The 26706-nt window shown below is 43.1% G+C and overlaps 1 protein-coding gene and 1 pseudogene across 1 annotated transcript in view; one reads left to right on the forward strand and one right to left on the reverse strand.

The window, feature by feature from the left end:
- The first annotated feature begins 1369 nt into the window (after positions 1 to 1369).
- On the forward strand, positions 1370 to 1486 carry LOC136646761 (5S ribosomal RNA; annotated as a pseudogene).
- A 933-nt stretch (positions 1487 to 2419) lies between these two features.
- Positions 2420 to 26706, reverse strand: part of VWA3B (von Willebrand factor A domain containing 3B) — an 81450-nt gene continuing 57163 nt past the window's right edge. Inside the window, exons 22-30 of the mRNA XM_066621325.1 lie at positions 21949 to 21999; positions 21006 to 21225; positions 14568 to 14658; positions 13418 to 13542; positions 11566 to 11703; positions 10894 to 10991; positions 8554 to 8801; positions 4361 to 4441; positions 2420 to 2712 (exon numbers count right to left, since the gene is read on the reverse strand). Of these exons, the coding sequence (XP_066477422.1) occupies positions 2420 to 2712; positions 4361 to 4441; positions 8554 to 8801; positions 10894 to 10991; positions 11566 to 11703; positions 13418 to 13542; positions 14568 to 14658; positions 21006 to 21225; positions 21949 to 21999 (1345 nt within the window). The remainder of the gene's footprint in view (positions 2713 to 4360; positions 4442 to 8553; positions 8802 to 10893; positions 10992 to 11565; positions 11704 to 13417; positions 13543 to 14567; positions 14659 to 21005; positions 21226 to 21948; positions 22000 to 26706) is intronic.

The raw sequence follows: 26706 nt of genomic DNA on the forward strand, positions 1-26706 counted from the left end.
ACACCCACTCTCTGTTTTCTGGTCTTCAACCAGTTCTCAGTCCATGAGAGGACCTACCCTCTAATTCCCTGACTCTGGAGTTTGTTCAGCACCCTTTGGCAATTGCTGATTGTTGGGATGTGGGCTTTGCTTTTTTCATTTTAAGCACAGAACAGCCCTGTCATTTGATGTGAAAAATAAAAATTAATCCATGTGATTTTTTTCCCAAAGAAACTGGTTTCAATGGAAATGTACAGGATTAATAAACTGCAATTTTTCACGGAAAGAGCACTCAGCATGCAACTCTGTGTGATATTTGAAGAAAGCTAATCAGGAGGAACATGTTGTACCTAGTTCTAGCCATTTCATTCTGCCCAGTGTAATAACCATAATCAATAATTGCTGTTTTTCTCAAGCCCTTTGTGAAAGACCACAGGAGCCATGTATCTTTCGATATGACTGACTCAACAACAAACAACTGGAACTATAGCAACACCCGAGGTGGAAAAACCATCTCAATCTTCATGGAACACCACTCTTGAACAGCCAAAATGGCCTTGTTCTGTGCAAATGTGATTAAACTAACTTTTCTTTGAAAAAACTGCTCAAAAGCAGGGATGGGAGGGGTTGGATTGTGCCAGGATCCTAACCACATTCCCTTTTCCTAACAACCCAATCCTATCTGGGCTGCCCGCCCCACAGTACAGTGATACCAAAATGGCCAACACTGTATGCTGCTTAGAGCCCAGGATACAGTCAGAGATCTCCTTGAGTTAAAGGAATATTAGTTCCTTTATCCCATGTCAGGACCAAGCAGTACCAAGCAGGTACCATAGCTGGTGCAGATTCGAGTAGCCTGTATAGTGCTTTCAGGCACGGGTGGGGGGGTAGGATGTGGCGGCAACCTTTGCTGCCATCCCCACCCCTCTCCTACGCCTGAGCCATCAAGCTGGACCACCCTCCCCCACCCAAAGATGCCCCCACCCCCATTCTTGCCTTCCCTGTCTCCCCGTCACTAGGCGCTACACATACCTGCACCAGTTTCAGCACCAGCGGCAACTAAGACTGGGTCATTGCAAAGTGCTCCATGGCATTTTTGTGATGGCCGCTGTCTAGGCAGTGCGTGCAAAAGGCAGTTGCAGACACTTCCTCCCAACAGTTTCCTTACCTGCAGAGGCGCTGGAAAGTTGGATAGGAGTTGGTCCTCAAGCAATTAATTTAATTCTACATTTTTCAAAAGAAACTGGACAGGGTCAATGACTCTTTCAGGGAAGTAGTTGTATTAACGGGGGCAGGGGGAGAAATCACAAGTTCAGAAAGTTCCCAAATTGCAAAAGAAGATTTAGTCAGTGCTCTTTGACCATGTACTTTTTAATGGCCAGTATACTGTGGTTTCAACTGTTACCCTGCACATGCCCAATGTCATCTGATCTTGGAAGCTAAGCAGGGTCAGGCCTGGTTAGTACTAGGATGGGAGACCACCTGGGAATACTGGGTGCTGTAGGCTTATACCATAGTCTTTCAAGACTGAAGATTGCCAACCATCATCTGTGGTTTCACTAGGAGACTCTCCACCATGGAAGTTTTGCATTATGAGTTTCAGTTAGAGTGAGAGGCCGAATACCTGACTTGAAGGCCAATGATCTGATCTAGAGCGACAAGCCTTCTATATCATGATCTTGGCAAAGGTATTAATGTGACAGTTTTGTTCCTAAGACTTGTTTACTCATGAGAGAGGAATAGCAGCTGAGGTGGGGGCCGTATGCAAGAGGGAAACAGCAGGGGTGTGAAAGAGAGTACTGACCGAGCAACATCCTAATGGTCAGCAGGGATTCTGTCTATCATGGAAGCATCTCTCTCGCTAGCACAGCACATTATTAACACTGGCATGGAAACAGAAAGCAAAGGCTCTTTCTTTTTCTACGCTTGCATGAAGTGGTGCAGTGGTTAGCGTGGTGGGCTCGAACTGGGGAAATGTGAGTTCAAATCTCCCCCTCAGCAGTTGGCTCTAACATTGCAGGAGGCTCTGTCACACTTGAAAGGCTTTGCAGGCAGGAGGGTAGGTGGCATTGTAGACCTTTGCCCCAGGAGTGGGGAGGGGTAAGTCCGCCTCTGAGTGCAGCAGCTCAGGAATTAGAGGAGGTGGACTGCTGATCACGCTCCCTGTTACCTATGACATTTAGACGACAGTGCAATTTCACAACCATGGTGACCTGCAGTTTGAGAAACAAGCCATGCCCTTTGGGAGCACACACTGAAGTGGTCTGCAGCCGACGATATGATTTTCTTGACATAGTTAGATTTTTAAAAACCTCAGCCAACTCTTCTCAAAGTAATTTTGCTATGGTGCCCTTTTACTACTAAAAGTTTAATATCAAATTAATGGTTTATTTAGGATTGGTAGAATACAGTTCCGTAGCTCCCGACTACTCCTCCCCATTCACAGCAGGCACTGCTCCTTTCTGGCATCTGCCGAGCGGCTTCTCCTTTGCGCTATGTGGTACCGCTGAAGCCGCCTGGCCAAGTCTTCTACCTTCTCGATACTCGACAGGGAGCTGTTACTGCTGCTGCTACTGCTGAAAGTGCTAAAAAGCTGAGGAGCGCTCTTCTGGCGCATGGAAGAAGGACAACGAACACAGCTAAGTTGCTTAGAACACGCAGAGTCAGAAGCATTTGCAGACAGGCACCGGTTTGTACCCCTTGGAGGTGGTGACGTACTACAATAAATAGACGCTGGCAAACAAGAGAATGGGAGAGAACGCATCATCAGAAGTAAAGCACATCAGTATTAAGAGTTTGACTAATTTCCTACATATAGTCAATGAACACAGAGAGACCAGTCACCAACAGTTTCAGAGGTCCACTCGGCAGTGGGATGCGAGCATGGAGCTCTGCTGTCAGAAAGGAATCAAAATCAAATCTGCTAGAAAGTGCAGCTTTGTGCATGCATACATGAAGCTCCTTTCTTATTACAATGGTTGAGAACCATATTGCTACTCAGGTTGCCCTGGCACATTGGAAGGGGGTCACAGACTGCAAACTGAAAATAAGTGATTTTATGTTTACCTGTTTGTCTTGTATCCTTGTTTGACCAGGGGAGGGAGACTGGAACCCGTGAAGAGCTTCTAAAGGGAGCCAAACCCCCCCCCCCATGAGAATAAACAACCCCAAATACTCCTGTGTAAGTGCCACTGGTTTTAATGCAGGTTACTTTTTAGTTGTGTGTTAAAAATCAAGGCTCTCATATCACAAGAATCCCAACATTGTTGAGTTGGCCCTTCCACAGTTCAAGGCACATCAGCTATCAAGTAGAAAATTGTATGCATATTGGCAATCACTTGTTTTCTCAAGCACTTATGTAAGTGACAGCTTCCTGACAATTAGTGTGTTTGCATACACTACAGGGTCTCGTCTCCAAAACATTGTGTGCTTTGAATCTAATTTCTATAATAACATTATGCTCATTGTGTATGCATATTTAATTTGCCATTGAAATGTCATAGCTAAAGTGGATGATTGAACAACTTCTACATATTTTTTTCAGATTTATGGGAGAAAACCAATATTTCCAAATCAACCGCTTTCTACTTGATATTTTTGGTTGGGTCAAACTGGCTTTCTGCTTAGATATCTCTACCTTTTAATCAAAAAGATAAATAATTCTTTTGTCATTGGGTACATTTTTGAAAGGAAAATTCTGGAGGCATTTAAAATTATTTTTTCTCTCACATACACAATATTTGTGCTCTGGACTTTTGTATCAGATATTTTGGCAAGAAAAAAAAATCAATTCTGCATCCCCTATAACTTTCATGTGACCAAACTGATGTCTCTGAAAACTGGGTTTCTGAAAACTGAAAACTGAAAACTCTAAAACTTGTTTAGAAGCAAAGTGGGTTGGAGGATGAAGGGAAAGGATAAGATGTAATCCTATTTGTAATTAACAAAAAAAGGCCAACAATGCAATCACAGTTACATCTTTGAAAGTTTCTCTTTCTCTCACCATCGAATAGCACCTGACATGGCAGTCAACTAAAAAATATTGCAGTTCTAAACATCTCTATATAAAATTTCCTTCTTGCCAGCAGTTTACTCTTTCCCAGAGGAATTTTGCACATTTTAGCAGATCAAGAGGCATGTGCTCTCAGATATTCCATTTACAGCCCTTGAGTGTGAGAGACTTTATCTGTATCTATCTGTCCATTTGTACAAGGGTTCTCATTAATTTCCAAAACATGACCAAATCCAAATACACATAGACTGGCATGTTTAAATGACTAGGAAAACTGTTCTGGGCAGGAGATCACCAGTGTGTACCGAAGCACCCAAGCTGGAATTGTTTGCTGGACTGGAGCAGCCAGGCATGCAAATGTTTACAAACCTTTTTCATCATACCCTATTGCGCCGTTCACTCTCACCTGCTCATCCATTTTAAACTCATTGCCTTCTTTCCTCTCAATTCCTGCTTTGACAAGGAACAGCTACATAAGAAAATAACCCCCTCCCCAGCACACACACAGGCACACACAATAGAGGTCGAATGAGAAAATAAAATTTTAAAAAACGGGGGGACAAAAATGTCAAAAGTAAATCCTGGATAGCCACAGGAATGATATTTTTCCTGAAAATCATAGACCTATCACACACAGTAAGCAACACCAAAAACGAATATATTTCTTATGGTACAATCCTAACCTGCCAGCCCAGGGTATCGCAAATGCATCATAAAGCCTGTTGCAACATCCAGTGAGTAAGCAGAACCGGCAATGGATCTGCAACTAAGCAGTTCCTACTGGTGCAGGATCCAGACAGCATACCCAATGTTACAGGCAAGTACTTACTAGGCAGGACAGGGGCTGAGGAGAGGACATGGAGGGGGTATAACAGAGCAGGGGAGGGTGAAGACAGGGGCAGATTGGGCTCAGGATGGGGGCTGGAATCCTATTCCCCCTCCCAGGTTTGAAAGTCCAATACAGGGCTTCTCAGACTTGCACTGGCCTTTGGAAGGAACAGACCTGAGTAACCCCATTGAGCAGGCTAGAGTTTTACAGGGGGAAAGGTGATGAATGTCCCCTTACCCTGAGGAGACCTCCAGCCTGCTCCTTCCCAGTGCTGGATACACCAGTGCTGATTAGGATTGGGCTGTGAGTTTCAAATCACTGCCTTCAATTCACTAAACATGCAAATCTGAGTCATCATTGGTTATGCTGATGAAATGCAGTTGGAGTAAAGAGCAGACTCTTTTACAACCCCTAGAAGACTGAAGATGCAGCCAGGTGAGTTGGCTGGAAAGAAAGCCAGGTAAGAAGAAAGAAAAAGGTGCTGTGACTTGGAATGAGGGGAATTCAAGGTAGAACACAAGCATGGAAGAAGGGCATCGGCCATCAATGCTTCTAGCACAGGGGTGGCAAACAAGCAAAGATGAAAAAAGAGTGCAAATGGGGTAGGAGAGGCAGAGCTATGAACAATCCCTGAAACTCTCACTCAAGCCAAAGTTCCAATTACTTACAGAATATAATACCCCTTCAGTGATATTCTATCAAATAAGAATGAGCAATGTCATCTTTTATTAGAACCTGACATTTAAAAGCATAGGCTGTGCTCCAAATGTTCGCAGGTCTCCAAAAGACACCCAAAACTCAGTGTAGAACTCAATATTCTTCCCACTGGCAAGGAAAACACTGGAAAGGCATCTCCACTGATCATGCCGAGAGCTTGTCATTTGAGTCCCCAAGTGAACTGAGAGTTGTTGAATAAGGATAGATGATCAGTTCCACCAATACCTCATCACAGGTGCTGACACAAAACGAAAATGGTATGTTGTTTCAAGACAATGTTCCACGTTCAAGCTATGCGTTCTAGCTTGTTAGAACAAGAAATCAGGAGGCTGGAGGAGAGTGTGTTGCTAACTGGGATTACAAACTGACCTAGTTTGGAGATCCTGGGTGAACAAAGGCCTTCCAGAGACAAGAACACAAATGGGAAGTGGAAATGTAACCATCACTAATATTACAGAGATCTCACAGAATCTTTACAAGGCAAGATCACATCTTAACATAATGAATTGTCTTGTGTCTACATGTCCTGGGAGCTGAAGAGTTCTTTGCTTCTCTCAGTAGATTCAAGTTGAATTCAAGCTAAAGAGATTGAATATGCCAAGTAGGGTTCAAGATACCCAATGGAGCCCTATGGAAGAAAATATTTTGACAGCGTGATAAAGGTGAATTATGGTTACAGAGTGGGACATGTTCTCGACAAGCTAGGAACTGCCTTTATGCTCTTAATCCAAACATAGAGGCCCTAACTGCAAAGCAGGCAAGCTCAAAACAAACACAAGCTATCTTTGCTTATTAAACAAGCCATGCCCAGCAGACGGGAATACTCTGTCAACATGATTATGGTCTTGTCCAAAAATTGAAATATCTGTCTGGTAAAATGAGGAAATGAAATTGACCCTAGAACCAGGATGGATAAACTCAACTATTTCACTGAAAGCAGATCCTCCTGCAAAACGAACACTCATGTGTCTGCACGAAGGCTCTACCCTTCCCATGAAGTCACACACAGAGATGGATTTGACAAACCTGACATCTGCAAATAAATTGCGCGTGTCCGTTTCTAGGACACGCACCTTTTTCTCTCCTTTATGTTGGTGGCTTAGAGAGATCTTGCTTAATTCACCAGTCACAGAATGCTCACCAAGGTCTAGATAGACACTAATTCAAGGGGAAGAAAGAAAACTAGAGGAAACATCAGACAAGGCAACAGGAATTTAGAAAAATGGAATCTGTAAGAACAGCTGCATATAAAATCTATTCAGAAGCAAAAATACCAGTAAGCTCACAGTGAAATACTGGTTATTTCATCTTGTTTATTAAAGCCCAAATATACAACAAATATAGCTGCATTCTATTCCATACCCATTCCAAGACAAGGGAAATGTTACAATACACGAAAGCAATTCTAACAATTATTGTGCTTGACATTATTCTACAGACACAAGACAATCAGTCCATCAAGTAAATGGAAGCTACGTGCATTTGATCAAATATACGTACTTTGGATAAGATTTCAGACTTTTGTGGATTTAATAATTCAAATTAACCTACATTGTACAGCACTTACATAGAATATCGTATTTGTATTTAGTGATTTTCTTCACATTAAGCACTTTCATTATTCAATACAGATATAACCTAATAATCCACAGATTTTTCACCAACAGCTTTATCTCAATGCAATGAGAAGGGTCCTTTCAATTAAAGGAAAAAAGTCTCTTTTAAGAACACCCTTGCTTAGCAGACAATCATTCTCTCTCCAGGCACTTAGAACAGTTTCACTCAGAGGCAAGCGACCCCTCCCTTCCCCCCCCCCCCAGAGCAGGGAAAAGAATGCAAAGTGATTATCACCTCAGCTTTGCATTCTCTTTGCATTCTTTTGAGCAGGTGAAGGGAGGGGTCACTTGCCTGGGAGAGAAGCCTTTCTAAGTGCCTGGAGAGACACAGATTGATTACACAGGCCAACACACATTTTGCTTCCTTAAACATTACACCAATTCTTGGGTATATTTGGGGTGCCGATTCCAAAAATGGCATCCGTTTTGCCTTATCACGTCTAGTTTTGGAGATACGGTATAGCCTCTTTAGTGAATGGTTCAAGCAGCTTCCTCATGAGGAAGCTGCTTGAACCATTCACTAAAGAGGCAATACTATATCTCCAAGACTAGACGTGATAGGGCAAAACAGATGCCATTTTTGGAATCAGCACCCCAAATTCATATCAAACCACCATAAAGTTTGGGAAAAACTTTTCTGACCCTCAATTTTGTAGGCCTGTGTTATTTACCGTCCGCCTGTTTGCTTGCTTCTACTCTTCTGCATTACAATGGTGAGGCTATTTTTAAACCACTGAGCAAAAGAACATTTTTTAAAATGGATTTCATTAAACTCCATTTTTGGCATCCTGTACATTTTTGGCATTTGTACAGACTCAACCTGTACAATAACTATGGGCTCAGTTCTTACTGACTTTCCAGTACAGGTGCAGCCATGCCAAAGGGGTGTGCACTGTATTCTGTGGTGGTGGTGAAGTCACAGAGGCCCTTGTAATGTTTGTTCCCTTACCTCAGGGCTGCATTGTGGCTGCATCAGTGCTGGAAAGTTGGGTAAGATTGGGCCTTCGGGCTAGCTACTGAAGAACTGAGGAATGAGACTATGTAACCACTATGAATTATTTGTACAAACTATTTGTTAATAATAATAATTTGTTAATAATAATAATATTCCACACAAACATATGTTGGCCCAGTAGATGTCTCACAGAACCATGGTTTAATCCTGGTCCCACATGACATCGCCTGGCCTTGGAAGCTAATGCTCCCTTCTCTATGTTTATGAGAGGAAGAAGAATTTTTCTCCCAACTCTGGCACATCCAGATTGGCTTTAAATAGGGTTTGAAAGCAAGCCAGGATCTAAAACTGGAATTGTATGGATAAACCTAATTCAACTCTTCTGTCTCTGATACATTCAATTTAATGAGTTCATTGAACTCCTTCTCCAGATTACTTATTGTACCTTTCTTTCTTCCTTTGATACGAGGGGAGAGAGATGAATTCTTTTCTCTCTGTTTTACCGTCCCTCTGGGGGCAAAAAACATCTCATCAGAGTCTGATGAAGAGCACTCCTTGTAGTATTCCTTCTTGTCCTTAGCTTTTCCTCTTCTTTTAATCTTCTTCCAAGTCCCTCCTGCAGAGATGATCTGCCTTTCTTTCTCCTCACTTGGAAATGCTTTATGGAAGTGCTTTACAACCTTTACGTTTGGTCTATAACCCAAAGCATAAGATTAACAGATTATATTCTCACCAAGGTCAAATCTGACCCCTAAACACATAAATTACAAGGAAATAGAGCATGAATAGTAGACAAAAGCTTTTGGCAATCTGCTACTGCTTTGCAGAAATGGGTTAGAAAGGCTTTGAGAGCTCATTTCTAGGATTTCTAGGATTACACTAGGAGGCCTGAAAACTCACCCAAAATTTGATTAACTTTTCTATTGGGAATGCTCATATTTTACTCCTCCTCCCAACATCTAAAAGCCACATGCTTGAGATCACCCCACTTGAGTGACCCACAGTGCAACCCTAACTTGCGCTGGAACAGCACAATTGCACCAGCATAAGTTTCAGGCTGGCTGAGGCTGGGCCCAAGGCAAAGGAAAAAAATTCCCTTTACCCTAGGGCGGGGGTCTCAAACCCCGGCCCGGGGGCCAGATGCAGCCTGCAGCGAATCTCTATCTGGCCCGCAGCCAGCCTCTTGTACCCTGAAAGCCTCTGGCCCACTTGACTGAACACGACCAGAGCTCTGCTCTGATTGCATCTGGAGGGTATTCTGAGGGCCGGAGAGGCTGAGTGAATGAGCCCACTTATTCATTTATTCATTCATCTAAGTTCCATCTCCAATTTTATTTATTTAAATTTTATATCTAAATTTTCTTCCAGCCCTCAGCACTGTGCCAGATATTTAATGCGGCCCTCTGGCCAAAACATTTGGAGACCCCTCCCTAGGGAGAGCCACAGCGGCCCCAATGGGTCTACTCGGATCTGCTCCACCTAAAGTGGTGGCGCAGATCTGAGTAGAATGGAGCAGCCTGGAGCTGCTCCACAGGTAGGGCTAGAATCCAGAATAAGTGCCAGATCCTGGCCCCACCTCCTGTTCCTCGCCTGCCTGCCCACGGACCCACCCACCTCAAAACACCTCCTCCCTGCCCTCCTCACGCCCCCCCAAACCCCTGCACCAGCTGAGCTGGGCCAGTGCAAACTTACCTGTTTCAGTCAGCACAGAGGCTGGATCTGGCCTCTGCAGGCCGGCATGCATCCCTGCACCAACCCAACGGACTCACATGGAGGCACAAACATGCTTTAAGGCACATTTGCAACCCTCCCAGGCTGGCACAAGGGACTTACGTTGGCTGAGTGCATCCTTAGAATTGCGCTCCCAGAAACATATAAACCCTTCCTGCATCCATAGAGCACTGGTTCCCAACCCATGGTCCGCAGACTACGAGTGGTCCACGAGACCCTTAAAAGTGCTCCGCAAAGTCTCAGGGAAAATAAAAAGATCGCCTTCAATCACTTCCAGTGTTTTCCTGAGCAAACTCTCCCTCGTGGACCACCAAAGAAGGCAGAGAACTGACCACCTACAGCTACAGCCAGCAACAAAAGCATCAACCCACAAATCTTCTCTATGAATAATAAATCTAAAAAATCTATAATAAACTACATAGGCCAACACACATTTTGCTGTCTTAAAAGTTAGACCTATTCCTGGGTATGTTTGGGGTGCTGATTCCAAAAATGGCATCAGTTTTGCCCTATCTTGTCAAGTTTTGGAGATACCGCATGGCCTCATTAGTGAATGCCAAAGCTTCCGCATGAGGAAGCCGCTTAAACCATTCACAAATTAGGCTATGCCGTATCTCTGAAACTAGATGTGTTAGGGCAAAACAAATGACTTTTTAAAATCAGTGCCCAAAATTCATATAAAACCACCATAAATTTTGAAAAAAAAAGTTTTTGAACCCTCAAATTTGCAGGCCAGTGTTATTACAAATTTAACTGTATTTTTTGTGAGCAGGGGGTGGAGTAGGGAGTTGAATGCGGTCTACAACGATTCCAATGTTTGCCTCAGTGGACCACAGGCTCCTAAAAGGTTGGAACCACTGATCTAGAAAGAAGCAGGGTACGACTTAAGCCTCTGCCACAACTTGCTTTCTATCATTTCATCATGGGCTTCTTGCTCTTAACTACTAATTCACTGCAATTACAGTTTCCTTTCCCAGTAGCTTCCATCAGTACTGCCTGATAAGGATCTCACTGTACACATACAATGAAAAGACAAAGACTGAAGCATACTCACATGAAGCAATCTGTCATCCGGCTCATGTTTATGTAGCAGCAGGTACAGGTGTATCTTCTATGACTGATCTTAATAAGCCCATTGCGCACACAGTGTTCCTGAAAAATCAAAATCACCATTTTAAATTTCACCTTTAATTTCAATGACTTTTAAGTCTCATAACCAAAAGTAACCTTCATGAACTGAAACGATTTTAAAAAAAAATTAAGCACAATGAAGCTAAGGATTACTTCAAAACTGAAAAAGCAGTTAGTTATTCAAACAAATGTTGATTCATAGGTGTTGTTTCTTTGTCAGTCCAGCCTAGTATAATGTTCCTGATCTCTTTCTTCTGGGTTTTGGTGGTGTTTTTTGAAAAATTGTGAGCCCCTTTGAGACACAGAATCATTTTCTTATTCATTTTGCTATTGCTGAAAGCTCTCTCTCCCCCCCCCCCTTAATCACCTCCATCAATTTTTTTTTTTTTTTGCAAAATGAAAAAGTAGGATTTGAATTAAGACAGTCATTCCAAATTATTAATTTCTGGTGCTAATCAATCACTTCTCCTATCAGCTGGACATGACAGGAGAAAAATGTGCTCTAGCTTATCTATTTTGCTGCACTGAAGGAAAAAAATATTATTAGCCTCCAGGGCAAAATGCCTCTTTATGGTCTCTTTGTCCACTTCCCTACCTTTTTATTGTTGTATTTCAAAATTGTGTAGAGCTTATCGTCTGCACCACATTTCTTAGGTGTTGCCATCACAATGCCAGGTACGTAGTACTCTTCTCCTGATTGTTTCCTAACTCTGGTCAGTACATAATCTCCAACCTGTAAAACCAGAGAAGAGTTGACTTGCACGTGTCCATTTTAAATGTAATTGACCAATGGCCTATCACTTAATTATAAGAGGGATTCTGCCGCAATTATACCATGTGAGTTGACACATACAATTTTCAAGAAGAAAAAAAAATTCCATCCAATACCTGCCTCTCCCTTCTGCACCCCAGTGTTCATAGAAGCATAAACCCAGAGTTCTTTCACTTGATAATCAGCTATGATTACACTGTTCTTTTACCACATAGCGATGAATTCATATACTGAAGCATTTATTCTGTTGTTGGAAATATCTCTAAAAATGAGCCAGCTCTTGAAAGACCAATTCTAGCACACAATAATTACCTTCATCATTGGAGGCCCTCCTCTGTGTGCCCCTACGTTCTGAAGCTAGGTAGAAGAATGGCCAGTGAGGGGCTTTCTCAGCAGCAGTTACAATGCACAGTAGCTGTGATGCAGTATATTGTTCTTATACAGTAAAGTAGGGCTTTTCAAACTGGGGCATCACAATACCCCAGCCTGTGAGGCCTGGCTACTTTCTCCTTAAGGGGTGGGGGTAGAGGCAGCAAACTCCAGGATTGTGTTGCTCAGGGGGCTGCAGGGACTGGTATTCACTTACCAGTCCCTGCAGCAGCCTTCCTGGGGTGCAGGGAGCCCTGCCCGAGGGTCTGCAGAGCTCCCCAGGTCTTGAAAAGTGAAAGCACAGCAATCGTGTTCCACTTCCAGTGTGTGTCACCTATGCCGTGGTTTGCAATTAGTGGTTTGCATTTCATATGTCTAGAAGCTTTAAAACAAAAAAACAAGGGTATCTGTTCTGCACAAGAACTGCTCACACTCCTGGTTCAGCACTCCATTACCAAAGTGGATGGAAGAAATTGTTGGAAGTCAGTGGTGAAAGTAATAAAAGTTGTTTTTTTCCCCCAGGTACTTTTGTTCCTAGTCCTCTAGCCTTACCCTATTTTTATTAACCAGGACCATTTAGCAACATCCTCTCCTATCTGTGGTTATGACCCTTCTTTTGAAAAAGCGATTGCCATATTATACAATTTGTATAATACTATATAAAACAATGAAGAGTACCTCTGAGCATACACAGGGTGCCTTTACCACTCTGCAGAGCAACTGGCTGTTTCCACATCCATCAAATTTAATGAGTATTTCCTTCTCGGACAAATGGCAGGCCTCCAACACCTGCCTAGGCCCTCACACCTCTTTTTAAAGAAATTAAGTGCAGCCTTTTGAGAGAAGAGAGTCCACTGTTTTCCTGACATTTTTTTTTTAACATCATAGCTTGTGGGGTTGTACAGCTAACCCAGCCTGTTCTGATCCCACTTGTACACAAACAAGAAGGGCAAAGGACCAGCCAGGGCTGGTGTCAGGAGTTAGCATTGCTGAGCAATTGCCAAAGGCCTAATACCAATCCAAGATATCACCTTCTTGTCCACGGCCTTTGGGCAGTAGTGGTGGTGCAACGACTTCAGCAGAATTGCTCCATCTGCCAAGGTAAGTTCAATCTTGAATTTTTAGCTAGAAGAGAGGCCCATGGAAGGCAGTTTGCTAAGGGTCCCCTGAAACCTGAAACCAGCCTTAGGCAAACTGGAGGTGCTGAAATAATAAGTAAATGTCTATGGAGACACAGTATAAAGGAGAGAAATGACTCTCTTACTTGCCTGCAAGATAATTTACAGATTACAGGTAGATTACTTACCTGCAAGATTGGGCAAGGCATCGCACCCCCCACAGGCAGAATGAACTTCAGTGGTACAATCTCAGACTGTCCATTTATAAAATCAACAAGTGCATAACAAGGAGTGATGGTTCTTGTTACTACCCCTAAAAAAAACATATTAAAAAAATCCGTGTTTGAGTCTGCATGGTATGCTTTACAGTTGATGACAGAAATCTAAATAGCCTTTAATCTACCATCTCTAGGAAAGCTCAGGGGCAGAGCATATGCTTTGCAATCCCTAGTATCTCCACTTAAAAGGATCTCGAGTAGTAAGACTAGAAAAGACCCCTGCCAAAGACCTTGTAAAGCTGCTGTCAATCAGACAGCTTTTAGCAGACAGTACTGGGCTATGGGGACCAACAGTCTGTCTCAACGCAAGGTTGTTTTCACACATGCATACTCTGGTTCTAACCCTATTTGCAACAGACTGCTAATCTATCTCAAACTCAGGATTCATGTTTTTGTAATTCAGTTCCAATTTTTTTAACTTAGCACTGGGAAACCAGGTAACAGTGAGGAGGTGGAGCCCTTGATTCCCTGCCAGATCAGTGTGAGAAGCTTGCAGGAATTAATTAGTAATGGACTGTTACTCTCTCCAGAGAGCAACCTGCTCCAGCCAGCATGCAAGAGGAGGTGTGCGGGCCAGGGAGGAGAGCTTGAAAATGGAAGAGGAAGGCACCACAGGACGTCTCCATGGGTGGTGCAATGGTCAGAGGCAAGACTTCTGCATACTACACAGTCTCCAGGCTCATTCTAGTACAAAGACAGTCCCTGATTCCCAAGTGCTCCCTTCCTTTTTCCCCACTGCATGCTACTAAGACTTCCAAATTTAAAATCCTATCTCCCCTTCTTCAAAATCTTCATTATTCTTATACAAACTGAAAGAATCCTACACAAATTTTCCTTGATGATGCTAAGAAGCCCCAAAGCATTTGAGGTAGCCCTGTCATGTGTGTTATATTTCTGCAGTGCCAGTTTGATGTGTTTGGTGACCTTGTGTCAGCCTACTAGCTGGTACCTCCCACTCTAAGCATATCAAGTCTGCAGACCCGGTCCTTAGACCACTGATGCTTTTAGAGGAGAATTCCAGACCATATGAATGTCAATTTACTACAATGAGAGCGTTTACCTGGATAATAGAATCCTGTGCTTTCTGATCTTGCAATGGCCCTTCGACCTTTGAGAGCATCCAGTATTTTCCCTCTGTGCTTCTTCTTTGGCTGTGCCTCTACTTGAAGTGCCTGAATCATGTGTGTGTGTGCAAGAGAGACAGAGAGAAAGAGAGAAAGATTTCTATTGCTGGCTGTTTCACATCATTGGACAACATCAGCAGAAAACACAAGACTTGCAATAGAGCAGCATGCATGAAACTAAGTATTTCCCTTTACGAACTCCTGGCACATTGTAGGTGCTATGCAGTATTGTCATCTACTCTCACCATTCAAAGTGAATGATGATGAGTCAACTGAAGGGCCATAGCTTAGTGGTAGAGTGTATGTAAGTGATCCCTAATTCAATCATTAGCATCTCCAACGAATCTCAGGGAGTGGGGACTGCATGGCTGAAGAGCTGATGCCAACTGGCAGAACAATGCACGACTACTCAAAAGGAAGTTCTACTGAATATAATTGAGCTTATTCCCAGGAAAGTGTGCATAGTATTGTGGCCTGGATTACATAATACTGGGTTAGGCCCAGACTGGTGGTCTGACTAAGGGCCCAACCCTATGCAGGTCTATTCAGAAGCAAGTTCCACTGTAGTCCATGGGACTTACTCTTGGGTACATGCAGATAGGAATGCAGCTTAAGGCAGCTTCACGTGTTCACACACTCCATAACATCATTCCAATATTCTTGTATAGAAATAGCATTTCCTTCCTCCTTAAAAGAGCATTTTGGCTTCTGCCCCTCCCCCCAGCTGGGACTTCACCAATCACACAAGCAGCAAAAAGTTCTGCCCTCATCATTTCTTGCTGAACCCTTAGATACAAAGAGCTATCCTCCAAAAAAAAAAAAAAAGAGAACAGGCTGGGGAACAACAAATATTCTCCTGGGATTAAAAAAAAAAAATCTGTAGCAGAGAAGACTACGTATATTATGTGAGTTTGGAGGCACTGTTAAATGCTGCCTCAGAACACAGGAAGCAGTTTTCTTGGGAGAAAATACCATAAGAGTGGTGAATTTTACTAAAACAGGGATCCAGTCTTTGCAGAACTCACAGCATGACGTCTTCTAGCTCCCTTTCAAAGTTACCTGCTTCAGATACTCATTTACTTTAATTGGAATACAACCTATGCTGCTTATTCACCACTGAGATAATGTGTGCACTGGTATTAGTATTGGCAACCTTCAGTCTCGAAAGACTATGGTATCGCGCTCTGAAAGGTGGTTCTGGCACAGCGTCTAGTGTGGCTGAAAAGGCCAATCCGGGAGTGACAATCCCTTCCACACCGGGAGCAAGTGCAGTCTGTCCCTGGTCTGTCTCCCTGGCTATGGGCCAAAGTCTTGAAAAAATAATAGAGCATTAATACTAAATATTAACTTGCTCTTCCACTTAGCTTCTGGGTTTATGGTTAGGAAGATGCTTTGCTTTCTGGATAATGAGAGTGTACCGGTATTAGTACATTAGTATCTTAGGGTCCAATCCAATAGGGCCCTAGCGCCGGCACTGAGCTCCAGCACCAGTGCTGGGTGTTGTAAATGTGCCGTAAAGCAAGTTTGCAGCACCCTCTGAGTAGGAAGTTCCGGCACCAGGCCAGCACCAGTCGGTGCTATACCCAGCACCAGATGGATGCTGCCTGGAGCAAGATAAGAGTTCTGGGCAGAGTTGTGGGCTTTCAGGGTGGGGGGGAGAGGCATTCCAGGGTGAAGGGGGTGGGACTGGCAGAGCACTGCTTCACCAGATCCTACCCTCCATGTCAGGCTGCAAAGCCAGACATGGAGGTTCTCAAGTCTGTGCTGGTAAAATAGCTAGCACAGACTTGAGAAACCCCATTGCAGGGCCTGGGGCTTTCCTTGGAGGAAGAGGATGAAAGTCCCCTTCCCCTCAGGAGACCACCAGCTGCTTCCCGGCACCCCTGGGATACACCAGTCACCATGTTGGCAAGGCTGTTCCTCTGGGCACTAGGAAGCTCAGGATTGGGCTGCCCACCTCTAAATCATAAGCTCTACCTTTCACTGAATCGAGTCCAGACCAAAAATATGTCAGTTCCCTGCACACTGCTTACTTTCAGACAGGCAAATGAAGCAGGATGAATAACATTAAGCAATTTTTTTCCCTATCCTGAAGAACCTAAGAATAGAAAGGAGACTTCAAGACCTCCACTGCCCTAAGTGGATAATTTAAATATACAGTATCTTTCAATAATGACCATGTGCTCAGCCGTCTATGCAGAATAGCTACAGTGTAACCAAATCTTCAATAAATGCGACTCCTGAACCATTCTGCAACTCACACTATTAATTTGGCAGCAGGCTTAAATAGAAAGCCAATGCACCAAAGAGAGTCATAAAGGATTACTATTAACTCTGTGGAAATAGACCATCAATTTTCTAAAAAATCTACTTAAAAAAGTTTTAATTCCAAGGAAACAGTGAATCGATATGCAGTGCTAATATATAAAAGAAAATTACCAGCCTCTGCCATCTCTTTTTATCAAACAACTTTCTTTGGGCCATAACATACATCAGGAAGATGTTGTGTACTGTGTATGTTCATTTAGGTGAGTGAAATCACAAAACAGGGAGACCATCTGGCAATCATCTGAAACCTCTCATTTCAGCACTGTCTTGTTGGCAACCTTCAGTCTCGAAAGACTATGGTATCGCGCTCTGAATGGTGGTTCTGGAACAGCGTCTAGTGTGGCTGAAAAGGCCAATTCGGGAGAGACAATCCCTTCCACACTGGGAGCAAGTGCAGTCTGTCCCTGGTCTGTCTCCCTGGCTATGGGCCTTCCTTCTTTGCCTCTTTGCCTCAGACTGAGTGCCATGCAATCTTGAATGCTGCCTGCATTCCTGCCACTCAACTCCTAAAGCTTTACAGTTGCAGATTAGCTATTACGAAGATGGTGCTCTGATTAGGCTGCTAAAACAGGTTGTCTCAGGATAAGTGATTGCACAGTGTTAATCACATCACGATCTACAGCATATGTTGGAATGGCAGGAGAGGAGGATAAAACATTCCCAGACTAAACCATGAAACATAAAAATATTTCTACTGCTGCTCAGCTGGAGTTCAAACTGAAATCGGTGGCAGAATACTAATATCAGCTATCTTATCAATTTGGGGGCAGGGGGGGTAAAAAAACATCATATAGGGTTTTTATGATATATGATATGTTTTTAACTGTCTTTCATGCTGTATTTTTAAATTGTTTGTTAGCCGCCTTGTGTGCCCGTTGGGCAAAAAGGTGGGGTACAAATTAATTAATTAATTAATTAAATAAATAATATATTTTTAGGGATTTTCAAGAGCCCCAAAGGTTAGCTCTTTTCCCAGCACTATTATTACTAGTAAGTGCTGCGGATATTAAGCTCATCTGAATCACAAAATGTGATGTCAGAAGGGCCCCTGGAGCTATCAACTCCAACCTCCTGCCCCTGGGGCAAGATGCTCACTGTCCAGAGCTTCATGTAGGAAGAAGGAGGTTGCCTGTATGGACCTGACCCACCTATCAGAAGACTGGTAGTAATACACTCCTGAGAGGATCAAGGACAGAGGGCTGTGAAGTAAACAAGATAACTAGGTGTCACTGTCCTCACAGTGAAAAGGTGCCTTGCGATAATGCTTTGGGACACTTCGGTCTAAGGCACACAGCTGTGTGGAGGGCTCAAAACCCAATTAAGGAAGCAGCCCGTTATTGAACCTATACCATTTCACTTGAAGCACAAGAGACCCTAATTCTAGTAACTAAGCTCTTGATCCTATTCACACATTAGGTAGTACACAAGTTGATCATTCCTGTGTACTGTGACTAAAACAGCAATCCTATACACCAATTCTATATTTAAAGCTGGACCCATAGCTCAGTGGTAGAACACATGCTTTGCAGGGAGAAATCAAATTATTGTACACTCCCTGGCATCTCTAGGTAGGGATGTTTGAACCCCTGGAGAGTAATCAGGGTAAACAATAATGAGTAAGACATACCAGTGGCCTGACTCACAATAAAACAGCCACCTATGTTTATATGCACACTACACTGGGAAAAAAATCCCCCTGAACAGTGGCATTTCTGAGTAAACACATATAGGAGCTGCACATTTTATAAGTCCTTCCACTTTGAGCATAAACAACACTTTGTTTAACCAGTAGCAAAAAGAAGAGCTTTTCATTATAATTTGGAGAAATGCACAATTGGAAATCTCATACAGGTCCACCCTTGTCCCCAAAGATAAGCTCCTTCAGAGATGCTTGCTACACACCACTATTTTTAAGAGCCTTTATTAGCATTTTAATAGCCCTCTTCAAAATAATGTCTTTGTTTCGCTGACTGAATGGTTGGTTTAGCATAATCCTGCCAGGCAACAGTTTTCATTTATCAACTGTCCATTACAATTACAGATTACATCAGTCAATCAAAGCATGGCATTTCACTTCCTCTCCAAGTATTTGGTGCCCATTTCTTTTGAATTAACTGAGTTTAAAACCAAACTGAGGGTTGTTAAAGGGGCCATTATTTCCTAGCACCCCCATATACTCAGGTTAAGGGTACATGAAACACACACATGAAACAATTAGAAGGTAGTGTCAGCACACACCCCATTACATACCCAAAGAAGCCAACACTCATTTTATGAAAAGTGATGGGCATATACATTTCCCTACATTTGACACTCCAGCAATTATGAATCAGAGTAGGAAGTAAAAGCATTCAGTGTAAACCAGTCCCCACTTTGTCTTTAGAGATCCCTTATCTGGAGGAAGCAAGCATTTTATGAGTTAAGAAGTAGAGATTCTCTAAACTGACTGGATACATCCACCCAGGCTCTAGTGCAGAGACAGATTAAGCCATTTCTGCCCAGCGTTGCATATACACAACAGGGATCAAATGGGTACACCTGTGGGCTGGGCAGACATGGGTTTCATGTAAGAAGCAATGCTAGACACAACTTCTGCACACTGGAAGTGTTGCTGTCCTCATTTCTTGAATGCTTGTCCTCAAGGAAAATATCACCATAATGCATTCTGAGGTGTGGCTTGCAGTACTGGGCATCCTTTTCCTGCAGACTTGGCAAGTGTCACACCTGGGTCTCTTTAGATAAGGTTGCCAGCTTCTGTGCTGGATACAGTGCCCGTGCCTTGAGACAACCATGACAGCAACCTATGTGAGAATAGTGGATAACTCCTGCCTGCCCTGCTCTCCACCTACTGCAGCAAATAGGACTCCACTTGGGTTTCACATCAGGCTGGGAAAGATAGGAAAAGGCATCACAATTGCATCATGAAGCCCTGCCAACCCTTTCTTCCTTTCAAAGCACCTTCAGGAGATTTGAAGAATACACAAGACTAGATCCCTGGAAAAGTGAAGTAAAAACAACTTTGGGGAGTGGGGGTGGGAAAGAGTATTGGGAGGAAGTGCCTGGCAGGGAAAGAGTTAAGTGCTCTGTATCCTCCTATCCCTTCTGTGATGTAAATCACTCCCTTCTGAGGATGACTTGCAAGGGAGAAGTGGTCTGTTAAGGCATCTTACAGAGCTGCCTACCCTGCTCTGTAAGATGAAATATGAAAGTCTGCTACAGTGAAATACAGTGAAATCTGCTACAGTGAAATCTGCTACAGTGAAATATGCAGTCTGCTACAGTGAACAAAACCTTAGAAGCCTAGATTCAAATCCCCACTTACTGGCTAACCTTGGCCCACTTACCACCTCTCTGAAACTGCATTTCAAAGTTCCCTTTCAGGAAGAGAGAGCTATATTTTGTTGGAGGCTGAGGAAATACTCTACAATTTTTGTAAGCAATATGTATTGCTGCTAGAGCACAAACACATGATGGACCACCTACTAGCCTGACAGTGATGCCCCACTCCATCTCTAATGGCCCAGTCATATCCCCCACCATTCTGCATACTATGGCGTGTGTGTTTGTGCGTGCACGAGGGGGAGACCAGACAGCCCAGGAGAGGTAATAAAAATACTTAGGCCACCTGGTCATCAAAGGTTCTCCTCTGATCCATACCAGCTCTTTAGCTAGAGTGAGTCCAAGGCAGGGGAGCATTCCCCTCCCACCCTCAAACCACACCCACCACCATCTTATGCTACCACCAAGGCAATATCTGAGAGTTGCTGGTATGTGGGGCCACTGGCCACTTGCACAGGTGGGCCCAGGGCACATAACAGTGCCACAGCTTTTGTGATGCTGCAGCAGCATTGACAGTGGCAGATCTTGTGATCCACCACCATAGGAGCCTAATAGGATTGGGCTGTCAGTCTGCACCATTTCAATACACAAAACATACATGCTTCCTATGCTACTGTGCCAAACAAATCATTTTTTTAAAAAACAGTAGGTCAAGATATCGGACATATTAGAACCGTCATGTTTGATGCTGCTGTTATGCTACCTACCACTTTAGCGGGACAGAGATGAAGGGGGCAAATTCTCTGGATTTCCTCTTTGGAAGCATGTTGCAGTTCAGTGGCTTGTCTTAGGTATGTTAAACCTGTCAGAATCTCATCTTCTAACAACATTACATCTTCATAGGTGATGGGCCAATCCAGAGTTTCTAAGACATTTAACAAAGATTCCTTATGTTCCAGATAGGAGACTGGCTGCTTCTGCTCAAACCTTTAAAAAAAAAAAAAAAGACAGCTTGAGTTCTGATCCCACATGACCTGTGAATGCCATCATTCAACAAGTTATGTTTATAATTGTCAAGCATACATATGCTCTGACAATAGTAGAGCCTATAAAAGAGCAAAAAGGGGATTCTTTAGACTACTGTATGAGTACCTAATGCTGGTGTTGCTAAAGCTCCCTGGGAAAGGACTTCATCATTCCCTGAATGGAATATCACTGGAGGCCCCATGTGCAGTGCTCTGAGAATTCCAAGGAAGAGCAGGATGCAAGTACAACCGATTAATTAAAGTTGCAATCCTACATACACTTACTTGAGAGTGGGATTTACTCAATGGGACTTATGTCTGAGTAGACATACATAGGATTCTGCATATACTGCAGATCACTTCTATGTTAAGATTTGGAAACAGGCTTGTTGAACTTCTCATGTAAACAGAGAAAGGTGTGTTTTTCATCACCAGGTGTGTGAAACTTCAATTAAAGATTTAGGCATGATCAAACATCACAAGCAGAGCTTCCATACTACCTCACATTACCATGAATGTATCTGAGTCCCACCAAAAACTAGATATATTCCCAAAAGAAGCACCAATTCTAATGCTGAATGTATTTCCAAAGAAGCTGAACACTAGGGGTTCGCATTCCATCAATCCTTTTATAAAAAAAAAGAAAGATATTCTTGAGTTGGAAAGCAAGAAGGCAATATCTTACTTATCTTTTTCCTCCTGAGGTAACGTTCTCCAAATAATTAGATCAAGGCGCCTGTTAAAGGGGGGGAAAAAACACCAGTGTTCAGAATGCTGTTAATGCGCTTATTGAGAGTAAATAAAGTGGAACACATTATTTTAAAATATATCTGTGATCGTTTCTGTTCCAGAAGAGCACAAATGACAAACTGTATCCTTATCAGTCAAATTCAAGTCATCATCTGAAAATAAAGGCAACATTATGGAACGAAGTAACTACTAATTATATTTTCCAAAAATGGGGGAATCGTCATTATTGTTTCTTGCTTCCAGAAGCCCTGACTGCATGCTGAAATTCAAAATAATTTGAATTCAAAATAGTATCTTTCGCCTATCAATCTGAACCTGCATTACAACCTAAACTACAGGTTTACATCCTAAAATAAGGATGGTTATTATGCCATGCCCAGTCCCCCTCTGTTTTTGTTTTTTTCTTTGCTTAACATCCAGCCTGATGACAAGTTTTGGAAATCTCCAAAGCTAGCAGCCCATGACTGTGTGCAGTTTTCGCTGGTGTTAATAAAGGTATTACCAGATTGTGGATTTTTCTAACAGATGAACTTGGAACAATTTTTATAATTGCTCATATTAGCAATGTAATATAGGGAGTCCTCATATCAGTGGATCCCATATTCACAGTTTAATTTATAAGTGGTTCCATATATGTGGGAGCCACTGTGCCCCCTGATGCAGCACCAGCATGTTAAAGTTCCACAAACCACCAGTGGGGCAGGATAGTGGGACAACAACAGGATGGTCAATAGAACAAAAACATGAGGATCAGTAGCCAATGGTTCATTTTTAGCCCCATAGAATTCTATAGAATTCTTAGGTGGAGTGACCAAATGTTTCAGGAGGTCCTCTATTGCTAGTTCAGGACTCCTGCGGGGTTCTGCCTTTGTTTTCCCACCCAGTTGAGAGTGCAGTAACTAGTTGGAGGACAGTGAATTATTCCTAGATTGAAGTTCAATCATGAGGTTGGTGTGGACTACTGAAAGTGTGAAAACTTTCCTTCAGCGTACAAAGTTATTTTTCCCAAACTCAGGAGTCCAGGAAGGTGGCCACAGTCATAAGACTTCAAATATGCTGTTCTGGAAGGGTTTGAAGCTGGAAGGCTTCATCTACAGTTTGGATGTGCAAAAACTCCATTTACACTAAACGGGTCTCCATTCAAATCTGGAGCACTGAACTCCATGGATTAAGTAAGAGGGGAAGACTACATGGTTCAGTGAAAGTGTGGCCTTCCTGGCCTCTGGAGTTGTGGCCACTTGCCACATTACTGGTCTGACATTTAGCTCTTGAGACAGGCACCTAGTGCCAAGTGCACATGTTTAAATGTGTGTCTTCTATGTGCCTTAAAGGAAATAAAACAGAAACAAAATATTGACCATATAACACAGGGGCCACAACATCATTTATAATATAATAAAATAGCAACAAAATAGGTACTGCTAAGGCATTGGTTCCCAAACTGTGAGCCGTGGCTCACTGGAAAGCCACAGAAACCAGCCAGGGAAACCATAGAATCCTTGCAAAAAATACACCACCCTATACAATGTATAGGACTGTAGCCCTAATGGGGAGCCACAGCCAATGGTCCATCAGATCAAGGGAGCTGCCAGTCAAAAAAGTTTGGGAACCACTGTGCTAAGGGAACTAAAATTAATCTTTGTCATTCTGACAACAAACTAGCATTCTACCAATAAAATCTACTCTAATTTCACCAGCTGGTGCAACTAATACCACAACCTTGTAGGCAAATGAACATCATTTAACAGGTGTTTCCAGTGAAGAATACCAAGAAGTGCAACCTATAGAACAGAAGCATCTGGGTGTTCTATTCCTGTTAAGCAACTGTGGTTAGTTGCCAGGGTCTCCAGGTGCAGTCCAGCTTCTCCTAATTGCATCTTGCAACAACCTTGCATGAACAGCACCCTCTTGAAACTACAGATGTGTCCTTTTATCCGCTGGAAGCATTAGGCATACCGGAGTCAAACAATCCCATGACAATTCTTTTTTGGGCTAGTGTGTTTAGAAGCTATTGATTTATTTAGAAGAAAATAATCTAAGAGTGCTGGGATATCAATTGCTTATGGGGACATGTCATCTGCTAACCACTTGTTCGTTTCTGTAAACCTAGGATGACTCCACAGCACAGTTCTTTGCAGATTTAGGATCTCGTTCGCTGCAGAGCCAAAAAAAAAAGTCTCCTTGTAGAAGGCATGAAATTATTGCTACCCCTATCCTTTGGCTTCATGCATCATAAGAACATAAGAACATAAGAACATAAGAACAGCCCCACTGGATCAGGCCATAGGCCCATCTAGTCCAGCTTCCTGTATCTCACAGCGGCCCACCAAATGCCCCAGGGAGCACACCAGATAACAAGAGACCTCATCCTGGTGCTCTCCCCTACATCTGGCATTCTGACTTAACCCATTCCTAAAATCAGGAGGTTGCGCATACACATCATGGCTTGTACCCCATAATGGATTTTTCCTCCAGAAACTCGTCCAATCCCCTTTTAAAGGCGTCTAGGCTAGACGCCAGCACCACATCCTGTGGCAAGGAGTTCCACAGACCGACCACGCGCTGAGTAAAGAAATATTTTCTTTTGTCTGTCCTAACCCGCCCAACACTCAATTTTAGTGGATGTCCCCTGGTTCTGGTATTATGTGAGAGTGTAAAGAGCATCTCCCTATCCACTCTGTCCATCCCCTGCATAATTTTGTATGTCTCAATCATGTCCCCCCTCAAGCGTCTCTTTTCTAGGCTGAAGAGGCCCAAACGCCGTAGCCTTTCCTCATAAGGAAGGTGCCCCAGCCCCGTAATCATCTTAGTCGCTCTCTTTTGCACCTTTTCCATTTCCACTATGTCTTTTTTGAGATGCGGCGACCAGAACTGGACACAATACTCCAGGTGTGGCCTTACCATCGATTTGTACAACGGCATTATAATACTAGCCGTTTTGTTCTCAATACCCTTCCTAATGATCCCAAGCATAGAATTGGCCTTCTTCACTGCCACCGCACATTGGGTCGACACTTTCATCGACCTGTCCACCACCACCCCAAGATCTCTCTCCTGATCTGTCACAGACAGCTCAGAACCCATCAGCCTATATCTAAAGTTTTGATTTTTTGCCCCAATGTGCATGACTTATAGCATGTAGATTATAATCTGGAGAGGAGAAGAAGTGAACATCATACATACTCTCTCCATTAAAGCTCTTGTGCCCAAAGACAAATTGTTCAATTTAGCGGGTGTCAAATACATTGTTAACCAATAACAATTCAGAAAGCTATGCTGAAGCCCTTGCAAATTCAATTCTCCCAAATATAATGCAGCATTCAGAGCATAGCAGACAAGTCTGAACAGATGCTGCATCGAGAAATTTAGTGTTATGGTTTAGTCATTTACAAACTCCTCCATATGAAAACTCATCTTAAAGACATTTCAGCTTGTAATAGTCTTGTGGGGAAAATGGCAACAGTCTCAAAAATGTAATACTATTTGGGGCTGGAAGCATTTAAACTCAAAAATTTTCCAATAATAAACACTGAACGATCTCAGTAGGATAATAACTGGCCCTGTCTAAATTAATACATACATTCCTAATGATTTCATAGCAGTAGAATTTAAAAGCATTTCACTCCTCAAAAATCTGTTAAGAACTGCAAGGCAAAAATGTATCTATATGTATAAATAGGTTAACATAACTGGAATACTACATTCTGATTTTAATAACAAGATAGCACTAATAATAATAGTGTGTGAGAGAGAGATATTCTATTTTTTGTTAAGGTCAGTGAATTAGGCCACAAGAGTACCAAAGTAAACACTGCTCTGGTGGGTCAGTTCTCAAAATGAGATGCAAACTGGGAGACATTGGCTTGTCCAATTGCTGTCACCCCTTCCCTTATCTCCATGCTTCTCTCTCTTCTGCCATGCTGCTCCCAAAACCTTCAACAGACTCGCTTTCTCTGCCTATCTCTTTCCTGCTTCTCTTTCAAGTTGCTTCTAAAGTACCAAATACAGCCCTTCCAAGACTCATCTCTCAGCTGAAACAGACATAATGTGGATCACAGAAAGAACTTATCAGTGTAAACATTCCATGCATGTTCTAGCCATTTAAATGCACACTTAACATGAGTGAGCCTGTTTGGATGTAGCTCTAGGACACAGAGAGGATGACCACCCAGGTCACTGATTACTTGGCATGCTAATGCTCCATATGAATGGGCTGGCTCATGCTTAAGTGCCTTTAAACATAATGGGGCAATGAATGGAATGTTTCACAGATAAGTGCTTTACCATGCCCTGTGTCACATCTGATATTGCCCCGATTTTGCCTGAATCCAGTGACACGCAAAGCAGGCAGAACCTTGCGCACCCCCCTCCAAGGCGTTATATTTGTTTCCTGGGCTCTCCACAGGAAGAGTGCTCAGCACTCAGTACTTGAGGCAGCAAGCAGAGAAGCTGGGCCCACCTGCCCTCCCTCTGCTCTGCTTGGTTCCAAATGGAGCCATTTTGGAAGCAGAGGGTGACAGATGGAGCCATTCTGGATGTGGGGGGAGGGAGCCATTCAGGTACAGGCATGGGGGTGGCCAGTGATATAAGGGAGTGACATTGCTGCGTCACCCTGTCCCGGGTGGCATTAAGCCCCAGGACACTTCTGCCTGAACCTGCATCTCTACTGCCTCCTGACCCTGCCTGATTTAAT

Source organism: Tiliqua scincoides, chromosome 3 (genome assembly GCF_035046505.1).
Source record: "Tiliqua scincoides isolate rTilSci1 chromosome 3, rTilSci1.hap2, whole genome shotgun sequence".
Taxonomy (NCBI): Eukaryota; Metazoa; Chordata; class Lepidosauria; order Squamata; family Scincidae; genus Tiliqua; species Tiliqua scincoides.